The sequence below is a fragment of the Haliotis cracherodii genome, unplaced genomic scaffold, assembly GCF_022045235.1.
Source record: "Haliotis cracherodii isolate W230 unplaced genomic scaffold, xgHalCrac1.p SCAF_18, whole genome shotgun sequence".
NCBI lineage: Eukaryota > Metazoa > Mollusca > Gastropoda > Lepetellida > Haliotidae > Haliotis > Haliotis cracherodii.
Genome location: NW_027266273.1, coordinates 21,567,835 through 21,587,762, shown reverse-complemented (window position 1 = coordinate 21,587,762; position 19,928 = coordinate 21,567,835). Strand labels below are relative to the sequence as shown.

The 19,928-nt window shown below is 42.5% G+C and overlaps 1 protein-coding gene across 1 annotated transcript in view; it reads left to right on the top strand.

Annotated features, from left to right (window-relative positions):
* The first annotated feature begins 3,133 nt into the window (after positions 1-3,133).
* Positions 3,134-19,928, top strand: part of LOC139465883 (UPAR/Ly6 domain-containing protein qvr-like) — a 53,200-nt gene continuing 36,405 nt past the window's right edge. Inside the window, exon 1 of the mRNA XM_071247855.1 lies at positions 3,134-4,114. Within this exon, the coding sequence (XP_071103956.1) occupies positions 4,027-4,114 (88 nt within the window). The 5' untranslated portion in view covers positions 3,134-4,026. The remainder of the gene's footprint in view (positions 4,115-19,928) is intronic.

The window sequence follows — 19,928 nt, the reverse complement described above, 5'->3', positions numbered from 1 at the left end:
GTGCCTGTTTAACTACTGGGATTTGATGTGACTGTAGATCCTATTGCTACCCCTTGTATATACAATTGCTAGGTATTGTATATAATATAATGGACCTCAGTAGCTGGAGAGTTTACACTCGGGAACGTTTGTTTACAATTGTGTAAATAAACTGCTTGTTATTCCGTGGCATTTGATTGGCTAACCAAGCAATGCTTTTTCGTTTTTGTTTCCATCAACCGAAACAATATAGGCCACACCCACTTACGGACTACTGTTTACTGATTGGCTGATACATAAATGACGGGGGCTTGTGGTGCTTTATTGCGCTAAAATGTATTGTCTACAGTACTCTGTGTTAATGATTAAACACTGTAAAGTTATCATTGTTGAAGTATTTAATTATGAGAATTGACTTAAAATATTTTTGCAGTTATGTATTTATTAACGTGAAAATAACTAACGCGGATTAACACAGTACACACCGGTTATTACGCATATACCTAACAAAAACCGCATAAATGTTGAAGTTAATTCATAAATAAACATGTCTAGACGTGCCTACGATACATGAACTCGGGGCTATTGGGACGGGAAGGGTTACGTCTGGATAAACGAGGTTTCATTCTAAACCAGTTGTTGGAATACTTGTTTGAACCATAATTAACATGATGATTACAGAAGGTTTTTCAGAGAAATAAAACTGAACTGAACTGAACTGAACTGTTATATGTCTGCACGGCCAGAGAATTCGCCGGCTCAGGGTGAACTAGGACAACATTAGCGTGACGTCATCAAAATGGTGTAATGTTTGCATACATATATAATAAAAAGATACATTTGAAAGATATACGGGATATATTAATCCGGATTGTTTCAGTAAGAATGGTCAAGTTCGGATTAACAGGATCACGGTGTATGCAATTATGTTAAACGGGAAATTAAGGAACAAAAGAAAAAAATATAAAATATTATTTGCACATGGAGATCTTTTGTTGACTGACCTAGTTGCAGGTCGCTAATCAATAGTATCCTATCATATTGCTGACACGTCTACATGAACACGTTCTCACTGGCCAGGAGTAACGGTAGATTTAGTCGATACGGCTGCTGCCTAATTAAATTATTGCGTTCTCTGAAATCTCGAGGTTCACCCCAAATGGCATCGACGTGGAAAACATGTAAATTATTTAGTTGGTTCTGATCTAATGGGTTGTCCGCTGCAGGATTGCCTCCACCCTAGGGACGTCATATGTGTGTAAGGTGTGAAGTGTGTGTGTCTTGGTCTTGGGGGGGGGCTGCATAATAATGGAGATTCTTAACTCAATTTTGACCGGTGAAACAATTTGTTTTTTAGGAAGAGACGAAGCCAAGTTTTACCTAGGTGCATGGCGCATGTCCCCCATGCCACACGTGTGCCCCCTTCCGCGAAGAATGGCGCGCGTCATCAAAGACTTGTTGCGGCGGGGTAGCCGAGCAGATGTAGATATTTTGTGTATTCTTATTGTTATTTCTTTTGGGTTGTTCCATTCCAGTGGTAGGTTATATGCAGTCAGCACTGCGTGCACTGGGCTGTTCCATTCCACTGGTAGGTTATATGCAGTCAGCACTGCGTGCACTGGGATGTTCCCTTCCACTGGCAGGTAAAATGCAGTCAGTACTGCGTGCGCTGGGCTGTTCAATTACACTGGTAGGTAATATGCAGTCAGCACTGCGTGCGCTAGGCTGTTCTATTCCACTGGTAGGTAAAAGGCAGTCAGTACTGCGTGCGCTGGGCCATGCCAACTGTTGTTTTAGTCTGTAGAAGTGTTGTTATGCAATTTTTTTATGAGGATAGAAAAAAACGTTCTCCCGGGTTCATTTCCGGGTTCGATATGCGGAATCCAGATTCCTGTGTCCAGAAGAATTTGCTGGAATAATGCCGACAAAAAATAAACAATTCTTACTCACGTGCACTGAAGAACGCATTGGCACATGGATCGTGTACAAAAATATGGTATTGACAAAAACTTTCATGTCTGAAAGGCAATGGGTTAAAAACTACCTCCCCTTATTACGAATACATTTAATTAATTGTGCATAATTATATCTCGTATCTGCCTCTATGGTTCATTGGGATGATCAATTTGACAAAACCATAGCTGCACGTGTGTCTCTGGCGAGGTGCTTTATGTCGGCGGTCTGTAAATAATCAAATCTGGACAAGACAATCCAGTGATTGATATCATGAGCATCGGTCTGTGCAGTTGGGATGTGATAACCTGCATTAACCAAGTCACCGAACCTCACAACCCGATACCGTTAGTCTTCTACAACAAGCATGGGTTGCTGAAGGCCAGTTCTCCGTCGTGTATGTGTGTGTGTATACGATTTCAAAAGGGAAACTCTTCCTTTCTTTTTCTACTAAATACGTGCCCTGGCCTCAAAGTCCGGGCGGCTCATAAAGTGATCTTTGTAGACAACATAATAGGTCTTGGTATAACGTTATATTCTGCCACCATAATGCTCTCCCAGAAATAGGTCTCTTCTGATAATCTGATCGTGAAGCCTCCGGGAGCCTGTGTTGGACTGAGGTGGATTAGTGGGTATTGGACTACGTTGACAGCGTCTTAATTACCTCCGACATGAGACACCGGCGACTTCTTTAGTGTCAACTAACTGGAACATTAGCGAGTTGCCTCCCCTGTTCTCCCCAGAGGTGTATTGCCTGGGTATGTTTAAACTGTTCAGCGCACCATGTAATCGCCTGATGGGTTCGTTTGACAGGACAAGCACCACGTCGTGTGATTTGAACCGGTAACCTTAGCTGTGGAGGACGAACGTATACTGTTTCAAACAGCCGTGACTGATTTGTCTCTTCAACATCAATAAAATACTGATATACATTATTGTGATAATCGGAGTAGGCATCTCAAACTGTGCGATATGACAATGATATCTATAGTATAACGCTGTGTATGGTGATCTATGCGAGTGCTGACCTGGACGATCAAGTACATCCTCTTGGATAGAGCGACCTCCGACCTCTTCACGGTGACTCCAGTGACACATGTACCTATAGGGGTGCGACAGGGCTGTTATCTACCACCGCGGGTGTCTATAGTGTGTTCTCGGCGACGGACGTGACGTACACGGTACGAAGCAGATTTGAGCGTCGGTACACTGTTGGAACGACTCGCAGAGACTCGTGCGCTAGCGAGAATCTCCGAGTGGGTCGAGCCAGCGGTGGTGAATATTGATCAGTGAATATCGGCAGAAGCAGGCAACTCGGCTTCATACGAGCTGGTTGTAGTGAGGGCTGCAGATTGGGGGACTGGAATAAGGTCAAGTGGTGATGAGCTGTAGCGACAGCAGGAGTGCCGGCCGACATCCACAACACGACGACGTAGTTTGACGTGCACGACTCCAGTCGATGTCTGTACAAGTGATTATGTAAATACGTCCCGGTCCATGTTGGAATGGCCTGAGTAGACACGCACTGCTATTATTCCTATCTATGTGGAACAGAAGGGTGGATGTACATAATCAGCGTCCGCGTAGCTACAGCACACTGAGCCCTATCTCCTCTCGCACCAGGGCGCCGCTTGTCTTATGCCATTGAAACGTCCGCATCTATCTCCTGGTAGTGGATCTCCCCCGCATCTTGAGTTTCCGGGGGGACGGGACAGATTCCCGGCTGAGTAGCACAACCCGACACCTTCCTTCTAAATCTACCTCATTTCTTGGAGAGCTAAGTTACACGTGCAAGCCGTGTCCATCGCTCTGTTTACGCGCGGCGATACATTGACGATAGAGTGTAGTGCTGTAGGAGGATTCATTCGCCGGCCGGCCGGACGGACGGACGAGAACGCTACCCTTGTGTGTGTGTGTGTGTGCGTGTGTGTGTTTGTTTGTCAGACTGTACCACTGCCTCACCTGGGATACTATGGGCTGGTTTGGGTATAACACGTAGTTCGTATAGCCTTCTAACTTGGATTTAGCCATCTTTGGAACCGTCTCGAGTGTATATTATGTACGCAGTGGGATTGCTGCAAGTTTCCGGTTGATATGCTCACCTATTGCTTGGCGCCTCTCGTGACGATAATTCTATTGTCCTGGAATGTGGCGCCCTCTTCAGCCCAAGATGATTACACAGGTAAGTTAAATGGATTATCTCCCCATAATCTTGGTGACAAGTGTGTTATATCCCCTCTTAATACATGACACTTAAAACAGAGTATAATCTGCTGGAACGGAAGAATCGAAGAGCGTCTTGTGTTGTTAACAACTTTCTCACGCAGCACAAAACATCAGCACTTTCTATTTCAGAGAAATACTATTTTCAGTTTTAACATGTCAAATCAATGTCTTCGACTATACATACCTGTTTAGATTTCTTGATATAAATGTATCTTGTAGACTATAAATGCATTATCATTTATGAAGCTTGTTTATCCCCAAATGGGCGTTACTGCAATCCTTTGGTTACTGTTTTGCATAATACATGAACAGCCTCCGCAATTATCCACGACCCCCAACCGTCAACATACCATCTCCTAGTCGTATATTGTTGCAATAATGGTTTTCCCTTCCTGCGACACACAGCTATAACACGGGGACATGGCAGCTAGACGGGCGCCTAGTTTACTCACAGTGTTAGGGAAACCCAACTCTTCCAATAATCAATATAAGACTAGCAGTGTATCAAATCTAAGACAGTCGTGGATAGATCAAGTGCCTGTCTCATCAATACATCCTATCGGCAGACAACACACTCCGTATTTCCCGTCGATGACAGTTGTTATGGGCAATATACCATTGTCATAAGTTATATACACAATAAACTCATATCGCTGACTCCATGTACAGTACTGTATGTGGCGAAATACTGAACTGAACTGTCAACAAATAACGACCCCCTGCCCCTGTATGGGGAAGTATTTTCCCGATATGTTTTATTCTTACAAAAATATTGTTATGTGAGTTAACGTGTTTCTACACACGCCGTATGATCTAATTCACCTACTGTATCCTACAATATGAAGTACTGTATATCCGACCTTGACCTTGATGGATTCGCTGCCATCTGTGACGTCATCCACCGTGTATGGGATGACATGTATTATTTGTAGACTATTGTCAGATATGGCTTGTTCAGCGTTCCATTACAACATTGGCGTTTGGCGTTTGTGTATGTATAATTACACAAATAGAATTATTGTTGATGCATATTTTGCAACCAGAAACCAGCTATTTCGATCATATATGGAATATTTTATCCGTTAGTAAAATTTAATATTTTGAATTACACACTATCTGTACACATAGCTGTTGAAGCGTTTCGTGTTTGTGATACATCATTTTGTAAAACTGACGTTATGGTTTTAAGATTAATAAATAACTTTGATAGGGAACCATATCCTTTTAATAGGGATCCATATCCCTTTAAATTACCATAACCATCTATCTCCTCACCCGCCAGGAGAAGAACAATTTAACCTGTAGTCAGCCAAACCTTCTTTCCCCTGTAGTGACAATTTACTAGCCTTTCTCCAAGGCTGCACTGAAAGATAAGTCCATGGATGTGTAGTAATTCTATCCCCCTTATAGGCAAATCTAGAAATGTAGACAGTGCAGACTCCAGTCCCCTAATAGGACCACTTATTATTTACATAATCTAGAAATTATTATTTAAACTTATAAGTAATGCCTTAGAGACATGTGCAAGTCTAGTAGTATACCAACAAGATCAATTAGGCCCAGGCAAGTCTTTAAATAGACGCCCCCGACCCTGATGTAACCCGAGAGAGGTATGATACTATCTGGGCCGGGGGAGCCATCTGACGCTGGTGGGGGTAGAGGCGTATAGACATACCTGTAGAGAGCTCTTCTATTTGTAGAACTGATCGAGGCCTATAGATAACGAGAACATTACGCCATGCTTCTGGTTAGTGTATGAGGAATAATTACAGCCCTGATAGATGGCCAGAACAATATGACTGGTTTATGGCATTGTTATAGCGCCAAGGTTATTCACGGACTGGTTTATGGATCGTGTTTGTGAGCTCTATTTATTATTGTCTGTCGATTTTATCATTATCAACTTTGCTATATGTTTATGGCAGGGATAAAATGGTCGTTTACGAATGAATATGCGAGCCGTGTACTGTGTTAACAATTAACGCACATTCATCCCTGTATATATATACCTGCATCAACCTTGAACACATATACAAGGTTTCTGTATACCAGATGTACATGAGCCTACTGATTGGTTTAGACATGTTGTTAATCACTCCCAGATGGGTACCCGCTTGTATTCGCGTTGCATGGCCAACGGTGATATATTGTATAAAATCTGCTTTCCAGTTCAGTTATACATTTATTTAATATGAAGATTTGTCGCGAATGAGTAAGATGCATCAGTCCCCGTTTTCATTGTGGGATGAAACTCTGGATGATAAAACATGTACATGTATATTGCGGAAAAGTCGTGCAGTAAATGTGTTAAATATACATACATATACGACATGGCAATGGGCATGGAAAAAGCAGGCGCTTATACATACACAACAGTTTTGCGTCCCACCCATGTATAGTGCTACATAGCCTGTCCAAGACATACGTGTAGTGCCATGTGGTCTATTCTACACATGGACAGTGCTCTATAACATGACCGACACATGTAGAGTTACACATAGCCTGTCATACACGTGTATAGTGTTACATAGCCTGTCACACACGTGTATAGTATTACATAGCCTGTCACACACGTGTATAGTGTTACATAGCCCGTCACACATGTGTATAGTATTACATAGCCTGTCACACACGTGTATAGTGTTACATAGCCTGTCATACACGTGTATAGTGTTACATAGCCTGTCACACACGTGTATAGTGTTACATAGCCTGTCACACACGTGTATAGTGTTACATAGCCTGTCACACACGTGTATAGTGTTACATAGCCTGTCACACACGTGTATAGTGTTACATAGCCTGTCACACACGTGTATAGTGTTACATAGCCTGTCATACACGTGTATAGTGTTACATAGCCTCTCACACACGTGTATAGTGTTACATAGCCTGTCATACACGTGTATAGTGTTACATAGCCTGTCACACACGTGTAGAGTTACACATAGCCCGTCACACACGTGTATAGTGTTACATAGCCTGTCACACACGTGTATAGTGTTACATAGCCTCTCACACACGTGTATAGTGTTACATAGCCTGTCATACACGTGTAGAGTTACACATAGCCCGTCACACACGTGTATAGTGTTACATAGCCTGTCACACACGTGTATAGTGTTACATAGCCCGTCACACACGTGTAGAGTTACACATAGCCTGTCACACACGTGTATAGTGTTACATAGCCTGTCATACACGTGTATAGTGTTACATAGCCCGTCACACATGTGTATAGTGTTACATAGCCCGTCATACACGTGTATAGTGTTACATAGCCTGTCACACATGTGTATAGTGTTACATAGCCTGTCACACACGTGTATAGTGTTACATAGCCTGTCACACACGTGTATAGTGTTACATAGCCTGTCACACACGTGTATAGTGTTACATAGCCTCTCACACACGTGTATAGTGTTACATAGCCTGTCACACACGTGTATAGTGTTACATAGCCTGTTTACATATGTTAAAGTCTACAGAGCCTGTCCCACATATGTATAATTCTACATAGCCCGTGGTATATATCTTGTCTCACATATGCATAGTGGTACATAGCGTGTCTCACACATGCATAGTGCTATATAGTGTGTCTCACATATGCATAGTGCTATATAGCGTGTCTCACACATGCATCGTGCTATATAGCGTGTCTCACACATGCATAATGCTATATAGCGTGTCTCACATATGCATAGTGCTATATAGCGTGTCTCACATATGCATAGTGCTATATGGCGTGTCTCACACATGTATAATGCTATATAGCGTGTCTCACATATGCATAGTGCCATATAGCGTGTCTCACACATGCATAGTGTTAAATAGCGTGTCTCACACATGCATTGTGCTATATAGCGTGTGTCACACATGCATAATACTATATAGCGTGTCTCACACATGCATTGTGCTATATAGCGTGTCTCACATATGCATTGTGCTATATAGCATGTCTCACACAAGCATAGTGCTATATAGCGTGTCTCACACATGCATAATGCCATATACCGTGTATTATACATATATAGCACTATGCATGTTTGAGACACGCTATATAACACTATGCATGGGTGATATATATATATATATATATATATATTAGTATTATACATATGTGAGATGTGATATATCCTGCCACAAATGTGTAATTCTACACTCCTTGTCCCTCACATGCTCAATAGTGCTTCATGGCTTGCCCATAGAGGTGTATATAAATAACATGTCTCTCGCAGATATAATGCTATATAGGCTGTTTCACACATATATTGAGCTGCCCTGAACTGCCAAGTTCCAAGGACCACTTGTACTATGGAGTAGAGTATGGCACCGACGTTTTAGCGGCGGTAATTATGCCCCATTAACTGAGATGACATTCAGGCGTGTATATGTCACGGCGTAGGAGTAGTATATTTGCACACACATGCACTTATTCCAGTCGGCCTGACTTGACACAACGTGTTTGTTAGACACGTCACCATCTCATGCCGTCCTCCACACTGATGCACACACCGTTGGGCACTACGTGGGCTACAAACAATGTTTATAACGAACACGCTTATAACGAACTGATTTTTGGTCGCGTGCCTTTGCTGTATTTATATATGGTTTTAACGAACTACGGTTATAACGAACTTAAATTAGTGGTACCTTTGAGTTCTTTATAACCGTAGTTTACTGTATATATGATAGAGTATTGTCAGTGTCAGCTACACGGTGTAGTGTATATATGATAGAGTATTGTCAGTGTCAGCTACACGGTGTAGTGTATATATGATAGAGTATTGGCAGTGTCAGCTGCTCAGTGTAGTTTATTTATGATAGAGTATTGGCAGTGTCAACTACACGGTGTATATGTGATAGAGTATTGGCAGTGTCAACTACACAGTGTATATATGATAGAGTGTTGGCAGTGTCATCTACATAGTGTAGTGTATATATGATAGAGTATTGGCAGTGTCAGCTACAGAGTGTAGTGTATATATGATAGAGTATTGGCAGTGTCAGCTACATAGTGTAGTGTATATGTGATAGAGTATTGGCAGTGTCAGCTACACAGTGTAGTGTATATATGATAGAGTATTGGCAGTGTCAGCTACACGGTGTAGTGTATAAGTGATAGAGTATTGGCAGTGTCAGCTACACGGTGTAGTGTATATGTGATAGAGTATTGGCAGTGTCAACTACATAGTGTAGTGTAAATATGATAGAGTATTGGCAGTGTCAGCTACACGGTGTAGCGTATATGTGATAGAGTATTGGAAGTGTCAGCTACACGGTGTATATGTGATAGAGTATTGGCAGTGTCAACTACATAGTGTATATATGATAGAGTGTTGGTAGTGTCATCTACATAGTGTAGTGTATATATGATAGAGTATTGGCAGTGTCAGCTACATAGTGTAGTGTATATATGATAGAGTATTGGCAGTGTCAGCTACAGAGTGTAGTGTATATATGATAGAGTATTGGCAGTGTCAGCTACATAGTGTAGTGTAAATATGATAGAGTATTGGCAGTGTCAGTTACACGGTGTAGTGTATATGTGATAGAGTATTGGCAGTGTCAGCTACATAGTGTAGTGTATATATGATAGAGTATTGGCAGTGTCAGCTACAGAGTGTAGTGTATATATGATAGAGTATTGGCAGTGTCAGCTACATAGTGTAGTGTAAATATGATAGAGTATTGGCAGTGTCAGTTACACGGTGTAGTGTATATGTGATAGAGTATTGGCAGTGTCAGCTACACGGTGTAGTGTATATGTGATAGAGCATTGGCAGTGTCAACTACATAGTGTAGTGTAAATATGATAGAGTATTGGCAGTGTCAGCTACACGGTGTAGTGTATATATGATAGAGTATTGGAAGTGTCAGCTACACAGTGTAGTTTATTTATGATAGAGTATTGGCAGTGTCAACTACACGGTGTATATGTGATAGAGTATTGGCAGTGTCAACTACACAGTGTATATATGATAGAGTGTTGGCAGTGTCATCTACATAGTGTAGTGTATATGTGATAGAGTATTGGAAGTGTCAGCTACACAGTGTAGTGTATATATGATAGAGTATTGGCAGTGTCAGTTACACGGTGTAGTGTATATGTGATAGAGTATTGGCAGTGTCAGCTACATAGTGTAGTGTATATGTGATAGAGAATTGGCAGTGTCAGCTACACGGTGTAGTGTATATATATGATAGAGTATTGGCAGTGTCAGCTACATAGTGTAGTGTATATATGATTGAGTATTGGTAGTGTCAGCTACACAGTGTAGTGTATATATGATAGAGTATTGGCAGTGTCAAATACATAGTGTAGTGTATATATGATAGAGTATTGGCAGTGTCAGCTACACGGTGTAAAGTATATATGATAGAGTATTGGCAGTTTCAGCTACACGGTGTAGTGTATATATGATAGAGTATTGGCAGTGTCAGCTACACGGTGTAGTGTATATATGATAGAGTATTGGCAGTGTCAGCTACACGTTTTAAAACCTGTCATGGACACACACTGAATGAAGACACTGTAGGCCAATTCCAACAATGTTATGCTCGTGGGTTGTGCATGTCTATTATATATGCTGCATTGTTCAGCGTTGTTTTGCTTCGTTGGCTATTGCCTGATAACCTATTGACAACGTAATACGTCTGAGATGTATATGAGACGTATATTCCACTGTAACACACATGGACGTATCTTTTACTACAACACACATGGACGTATATTCCACTGTAAAACACACGGACGTGTATTCTACTACAACACACATGGACGTATATTCTACTGTAACACACATGGACGTGTCTTCTTCGACAACACACATGGACGTATATTCTACTGTAACACACATGGACGTATATTCTACTGTAACACACATGGACGTATGTTCTACTACAACACACGCGTACGTATCTTCTACTACAACACACATGGACGTGTCTTCTACTGTAACACACATGGACGTATATTCTACTACAACACACATGGACGTATATTCTACTGTAACACACATGGACGTATCTTCTACTACAACACACATGGACGTATATTCTACTACAACACACATGGACGTATGTTGTACTGTAACACACATGGACGTATCTTCTACTACAACACACATGGACGCATATTCTACTACAACCCACATGGACGTGTCTTCTACGACAACACACATGGACGTATATTCTACTGTAACACACATGGACGTATATTCTACTACAACACACATGGACGTATATTCTACTGTAACACACATGACGTGTCTTCAACTACAACAAACATGGACGTATGTTCTACTACAACACACATGGACGTATATTCTACTGTAACACACATGGACGTGTCTTCTACTACAACAAACATGGACGTATGTTCTACTACAACACACATGGACGTATGTTCTACTACAACACACATGGACGTATATTCTACTACTACTCACGTGGACTCGTCTTCTACGACAACACACATGGACGTACATTCTACTGTAACACACATGGACGTATCTTCTACTGTAACACACATGGGCGTATATTCTACTGTAACACACATGGACGTGTCTTCTACTACAACACACATGGACGTATATTCTACTGTAACACACGTGGACGTGTCTTCTTCGACAACACACATGGACGTATATTCTACTACTACTCACGTGGGCTTGTCTTCTACGACAACACACATGGACGTACATTCTACTGTAACACACATGGACGTATCTTCTACTACAACAGACATGGACGTATCTTCTACTACAACACACATGGACGTGTCTTCTACTACAACACACATGGACGTATGTTCTACTACAACACACATGGACGTATATTCTACTGTAACACACATGGGCGTATATTCTACTGTAACACACGTCTGCGTGTCTTCTACTACAACACACATGGACGTGTCTTCTACTACAACACACATGGACGTATATTCTACTACAACACACACGGACGTATATTCTACTGTAACACAAATGGACGTATATTCTACTGTAACACACGTCTGCGTGTCATCTACTACAACACACATGGACGTATCTTCTACTACAACACACGTGGACGTGTCTTCTACTACAACACACATGGACGTTTCTTTTACTACAACATAAATGGACGTAAATTCTACTGTAACACACATGGACGTATATTCTACAGTAACACGCATGGACGTATCTTCTACTACAACACACATGGACGTATATTCTACAGTAACACACATGGACGTATCTTCTACTACAACACACAATGACGTATATTCTACTACAACACACATGACGTATGTTCTACTACAACCCACATGGACGTATATTCTACTACAACCCACATGGACGTGTCTTCTACGACAACACACATGGACGTATATTCTACTGTAACACACATTGACGTATATTCTACTACAACACAAATGGACGTATATTCTACTGTAACACACATGGACGTATCTTCTACTACAACACACATGGACGTATATTCTACTGTAACACACATGGACGTGTCTTCTTCGACAACACACATGGACGTATATTCTACTGTAACACACATGGACGTATGTTCTACTACAACACACATGGACGTATATTCTACTGGAACACACGTGTACGTGTCTTCTACTACAACACACATGGACGTATATTCTACTACAACACACATGGACGTATATTCTACTACAACACAAATGGACGTATATTCTACTACAAGACACATGGACGTATATTCTACGACAACACACATGGACGTATGTTCTATTGTAACACACATGGACGTATCTTCTACTACAACACACATGGACGTATGTTCTATTGTAACACACATGGATGTATCTTTTAGTACAACATACATGGACGTATCTTCTACTACAACACACATGGATGTATCTTTTACTACAACACACATGGACGTATCTTCTACTACAACACACATGGACGTATATTCTACGACAACACACATGGACGTATGTTCTATTGTAACACACATGGATGTATCTTTTAGTACAACATACATGGACGTATCTTCTACTACAACACACATGGATGTATCTTTTACTACAACACACATGGACGTATCTTCTACTACAACACACATGGACGTATCTTCTACTACAACACACATGGACGTATCTTCTACTGCAACACACATGGACGTATCTTCTACTACAACACACATGGACGTATCTTCTACTACAACACACATGGACGTATATTCTACGACAACACACATGGACGTATGTTCTATTGTAACACACATGGATGTATCTTTTAGTACAACATACATGGACGTATCTTCTACTACAACACACATGGATGTATCTTTTACTACAACACACATGGACGTATCTTCTACTACAACACACATGGACGTATCTTCTACTACAACACACATGGACGTATCTTCTACTGCAACACACATGGACGTATCTTCTACTACAACACACATGGACGTATCTTCTACTACAACACACATAGACGTGTCTTCTACTACAACACACATGGACGTATATTCTACTGTAACACACATGGACGTATCTTCTTCTACAACATACATTGACGTATCTTCTACTACAACACACATGGATGTATCTTTTACTACAACATACATGGACGTTTCTTCTACTACAACATACATGGACGTATATTCTATTACAACACACATGGACGTATCTTCTACTACAACACACATAGACGTGTCTTCTACTACAACACACATGGACGTATCTTCTACTACAACACACATGGACGTATCTGTTACTACAACATACATGGACGTATCTTCTACAACAACACACATGGACGTATCTATAACACTAAAGACTTTGTAGCTGCACTGACGGTGTAAACTGTGTCTAGTACTGAAGACTGTCCTGACTGTAAACTGTCTCCAGGCGAGGGAGATCGCCGCTACTCAGTAGAGCTGTAGCGTATAATGTTGATGTCATAGATTCCCTTGGGCGCTGATCACAGTTTAGTGTAAACTTTGTTAAGTGATCTAAGGACCAGAGAGGAGAGATTGTCTCTGTAAGTGATCACACCGCACTGTAGGAGCTGTGTAGGAGCACCTATACATCAGAGGTTGAACTGCCAGATTACTAGTATATTGCTGCCATACGTATTTGTACATGATCTCTGCATGTATGTGTGTGTCTGTTATGTTTGCATTATGTGCTTGACAAGATCAATATCTATCTCCATGTCTGCGTATGAAAGGTCACGTACATATATCGATTGTCGATAACACTGCAAGACTGGGGTCAAGGATGATCCGATCAGCTTGATACCAAGTCACTGCTCTTTGTTGGATAGCGCCAACTCTACACCTGAAAAACACCAGTGATGTCACTGTAGGATAACACCCGTACTGCTCTCTGTAGGATAACTCCGGTGGTGTCAATTTATTTACAATTATTTACCCGTATTTAAATAATGATGACTCCCTGAATAAAAACCGACCTCGAAACGTCCATTTTGTGAACAGGGGGTTAAGTTTGGTACTTCCCTGATGTTCTCACAATATTTAGGTCGATTATCTGTACCTTTTCTCCCAATACCGATTGACTGCTATCGTTCGGCCATTGCGTCCATCTGCTTTGTCCAGCTACATCTATCTAACTCACAAGATACTTCCCTAGTATAGTACAATAGTATAGTGCATCTGGACTTCCCATGTAGCTAAACATCTTCCCTGCCACCTCCTTGTGGTATAACACGGTTGCAGCCTCTGTAGTATAACACGCATGAAACCTTGAAGTATAACACGAGTGCAACTGCTGTTGTATAACACGCTTATAGCCCCTGTAGCATAACGCGCGTGTTGCCCATGCAGTATAATACGCTTATAGACCAGTCACGACACGCATGCAGTCCCCGTAGTATAACACGCGTGCATCTCCTCTAGTATAACATGCGCGAAGCCTCCTGCAAATGGAGTGTGTTTGATCATCCCTTAATGGCTCTTCCATAGAAACATCGTGTATGTATTGATTGGTATGACATGAATTCAGTTTGAAAACGTTGGAATTTCATCTCTGTGACGTCGTCATATGGCGGGTAAAGTCCACACAGTCGTCGACGCTGAGACGACTGTGACCCTCTTGATTACTTCCTGGTAGATGTAATTTGACGTCATGCATGTTTTGCGTATTGACCGACATAGATAAACGTATAATTCAGGACGTGCAACAGGTGTTTGTGTGGGCGTGTATGTATGTGTGTGTCTGTAGGTATGTTCGTATTGATTTATTGTATTGCTATGATGTATGTATTACATTTTTGTTCGAAATGTGGTGCGGTTGTTTGGTGTATGCATGTATTTATGAACACCGACATCATTAAGCGGATTTGTCTCGTCCACAGCCGAGCGTTTCTTGGCTGTATGGTTTAGCTTACTCAGCTACTACTACTACTACTACTACTACTACTACTACTACTACTACTACTACTACTACTACTGTTGTTGTTGCTGCAACTACTACTACTTCTACTGCTGCTGCTGTCATGGACTAATGATGGAAACCTCGTATCTGGTGGTTGCCCACTGGTCAAGACGCCCAATTTTCTGTGCCGAGTTGCAGCCTTTAGTTATACCACGATCTTCTGATAGTGACCTCGAATCCCAAATTAGTATCCTTGGTTTGTCTGCAACATAACTATCTGTTTGGTTTTCATCAAAGGAGAATATCACCATGATACTGTTGCTGGATGCGTTATGTCAACCACTAGCGGTGGAAGTAGTGTTCTGTTCGTCTCGGGGCGGTCGGGTAGCCTCGTGGTTAAAGCGTTTGTTCATCACGCCGAAGACCCGGGTTCGATTCCCAAAATGGGTACATTGTGTTTAGTCTGTTTCTGGTATCCCCCGCCGCGATATTGCTGGAGTATTGCTAAAAGCGGCGTAACACCATTCTCACTCACTCTGTTCGTCTGAAGTTGTACTCTCTGACAGTAGTGTTGTATTCATGGTAGCTCTTGGGAGGGGACAACAGCAACTGCGCTACCTCTAAGCAGGAGGGTGCGGGATATAGACATCGGGGATTGATTCGTCCCACCAGCTGAAGGGCCAACTGATGCAGGCCACAGCCTCCTGGGCTATATGCTACTACCACACGTAATTAATTACATTCGAGCATTGTCTCCATGGATTTGGCCAACTATTGCTTTCACGCGCGGGATGTTTATGTGACTCAATGCAATGTGTCTGCTATTTTGTTAAAGTGATAACACTACTTACTGCGCACTGCAACCATATTTCCATTAAAACAATCCGATAATCCGATAATTTGCAAGGTGCTTGCAATGCATTATCTATAATTCCATTTGGGGGGGGGGGGGGGGGGGGGGTAGCCATTTCTTTCTTCTTCTTTTTTATCCAAACTGCAACTTGTGTTGTTCAGACTGTTCACTCGATTCCAATGACGTGTTGGACAAGGAAGCTTGTCTTCAACTCATGAGCTAACTAATAATAAATGAATACGTCCATGTAAGCTGTATACCAGTTTATTAGGAAGTGTATTGGCAATCAAAATTCGTAATGGTTGAGACCGCCTCCGTGGTCCTGTGGTAGAGCGTCCGCCCGGAGAGCGGAAGGTCCAGGGTTCGATCCCGGGCCGCGTCATACAAAAAGACGTTAAAAGATTGTACTTGTTGTTACCCTGTCTGGCGCTCGGCATTAAAGGGCTAAAACAAGGACTGGTCGGCTCGGAGTCAGTATACTGTGTCTGAGTGGGGTATTCATGTTAAACTGCGGCATGGTATCTCAGTGAGCTAGCACTATAAATCGGCATCAGTCCGGACTAGTACAAGCAGCCACACACACACATACACGTGCATGCACGTCGCTATATAAGTGCAATAATCTTGGACGCGACGTTAAACCCAATTTCACCTCACCTCACCCGTAATGGTTGTTTGCGGGGATATACAATATGTTATGGTTATTAGAATACCGTCGGTTCCAGGTCACATGACCTAGTGTTGTGGGTATTAGGATACCGTAAGCGCCCGTTACATGACCTGGTGTTGTGGGAACAAGAATACACCCAGTCCCTTGTGACATCATCTGGTGTTGTGGGTATATAAATACCGCCTGTATGTTGTGGGTATTAGAATACACCCAGTGCCTTGTGACATGACCCGGTGTTGTTGGGTATAAGAATATACACAGTGCCTTGTGACATGACCTGGTGTTGTTGGGTCTAAGAATACACCAAGTGCCTTGTGACATGACCCGGTGTTGTTGGGTATAAGAATATACCTAGTGCCTTGTGACATGACCCGGTGTTGTTGGGTATTAGAATACACACCAGTGCCTTCTTACATGACCTGGTGTTGTTGGGTATTAGAATACACCCAGTGCCTTGTGACATCAGATGGTGTTGTTGGGTATAAGAATACACCCAGTGCCTTGTGACATCACCTGGTGTTGTTTGGAATTAGAATATACCTAGTGCCTTGTGACATGACTTGGTGTTGTTGGGTATAAGAATACACCCAGTGCCTTGTGACATGACCCGGTGTTGTTGGGTATTAGAATACACCCAGTGCCTTGTGACATCACCTGGTGTTGTTGGGTATTAGAATACACCCAGTGCCTTGTGACATGACCCGGTGTTGTTGGGTATTAGAATACACCCAGTGCCTTGTGACATGACCTGGTGTTGTTGGGTATTAGAATACACCCAGTGCCTTCTGACATGACCTGGTGTTGTTGGGTATTAGAATACACCCAGTGCCTTCTGACATGACCTGGTGTTGTTGGGTATTAGATTACACCCAGTGCCTTGTGACATCAGATGGTGTTAGGTATTAAAATATACCTAGTGCCTTGTGACATGACCTGGTGTTGTTGGGTATTAGAATACACCCACTGCCTTGTGACATCACCTGTGTGTGTGTGTGTGTGTGTGTGTGTGTGTGTGTGTGTGTGTGTGTGTGTGTGTGTGTGTGTGTGTGTGTGTGTGTGTGTGTGTGTGTGTGTGTGTGTGTGTGTGTGTGTGTGTGTGTGTGTGTGTGTGTGTGTGTGTCTGCTTGTACTAGACCGGACTGATGCCGATTTATACTGCTAGCCCATTGAAATACCATGGTTCAGTTTAACATTAATATCCCCTTTTTGCAGAGCGCCAGCCAGGGTAACAACAACTACCACCTTTTAAAGTATTTTGATATGACGTGGTCGGGAATCTGTGATGATCTGATATACGATATATTGCACGGTAGATTTGTGGGTGTGTGTGAAAAACGTATACACCACTGCATACATCTCCCGATACAATCTGTAATTCATCTGACAGAGTAAGGATCTGTGACGACGGGAGATTACGTAAATATTCTTTGATGGGTGGTATAAAACGGCTCAATATCGGTTTGAGAATGTCACGCCCGCTGGGCGTCAGTCAAAGTGTTTTATTTCAGTTGGGACGTTCTGGCATTTACCACACTTACCATACCACAGAATACACGGCTGATTAAACCCAATCCGATGTTAGATTTCAGTAAGCAGCTCCCAGGAGAGTAATTGCCCTCCCTCCGTGTATGTGCCAGTAATTGGCCACGCAATCAAAGTATTTTGCTATGGACATGACTGTATCCGATTGGTTTCCCGTTGTGTCGATGCCTCTGATTGGCGGTACCGATGGAGTATTTACTAATTGTGCACATCTGACCTATATAGGCACCATGCTAGGAAGGGGTTCGAGGTTGACCATGGTCCCAGGAAATTTAGGTCCTTTATAATAATACATTTTTGCATTAAATATATAATTGAATTAGTATAATGTGTTGGCTTTATACATGGTTGTTATTTATTTATTCCAAATATTACAAATAATTTTGTAATTTATTAATATGTAATTATGCGAATGTGTCCTTGTCCGGGCAAGTGAGACCATTTTTTAAGACTTTTTACTGGCAGATCCGTGTGTGGGAGAACCATGTGTGGGAGCCCCGTGTGTGGGAGCCCCGTGTGTGGGAGCCCCGTGTGTGGGAGCCCCGTGTGCGTGAGACACGTGTATGGGAGACCCTGGTGGGGGAGACGGGAGACCTGCGTGTGGGGGAGACCCGTGTGTGGGAGACGTTGGTGGGGGAGACGGGAGACCCGCGTGTGGGGGAGACCCGTGTATGGGAGACCCTGGTGGGGGAGACCCGTATAGGGGAGCCCCTGTAGGGGAGACCCGTATGCGGGAGACCCGTGTATGGGAGACCCTTGTGCGGGAGACCCGTGTATGGGAGACCCTTGTGTGGGATACCCGTGTATGGGAGACCCGTGTGTTGGAGACCCGTGTGTGGGAGACCCGTGTGTGGGAGACCCGTGTGTGGGAGACCCTTGTGTGGGAGACCCGTGTATGGGAGACCCGTGTGTGGGAGCCCCTGTGTGGGAGCCCCTGTTTAGGGGAGACCCGTATATGAGAGCCCTGAGCATGAGAGTGCTGACGCAGCTGCTTCATGCTAGGCAAGTTGAGTTTCCAGACTCTAATGGCCTCAGCAAATGCGATACATCAATAAACAAGAGAGTGGTTTTAGAGGGTTGTTGCTTAATGAACGAAGGCCTTTTGAAGACAGATCAATGAGAAAAACTATCATCAAACAGCTGGGACTTTGTGGAGAAAAATTATCTCCTGACTTTGAGTATAACTTGAGTGACATATCATCATACATGTGGATGGGTATTAAATTTGTTGAACTATAATGACAACAATCAACATGACTGTGGTTAGTTAATACGAGACTGACGTTCCGTCTCTGAAAATAGTATTTTGATAGAAACGAACA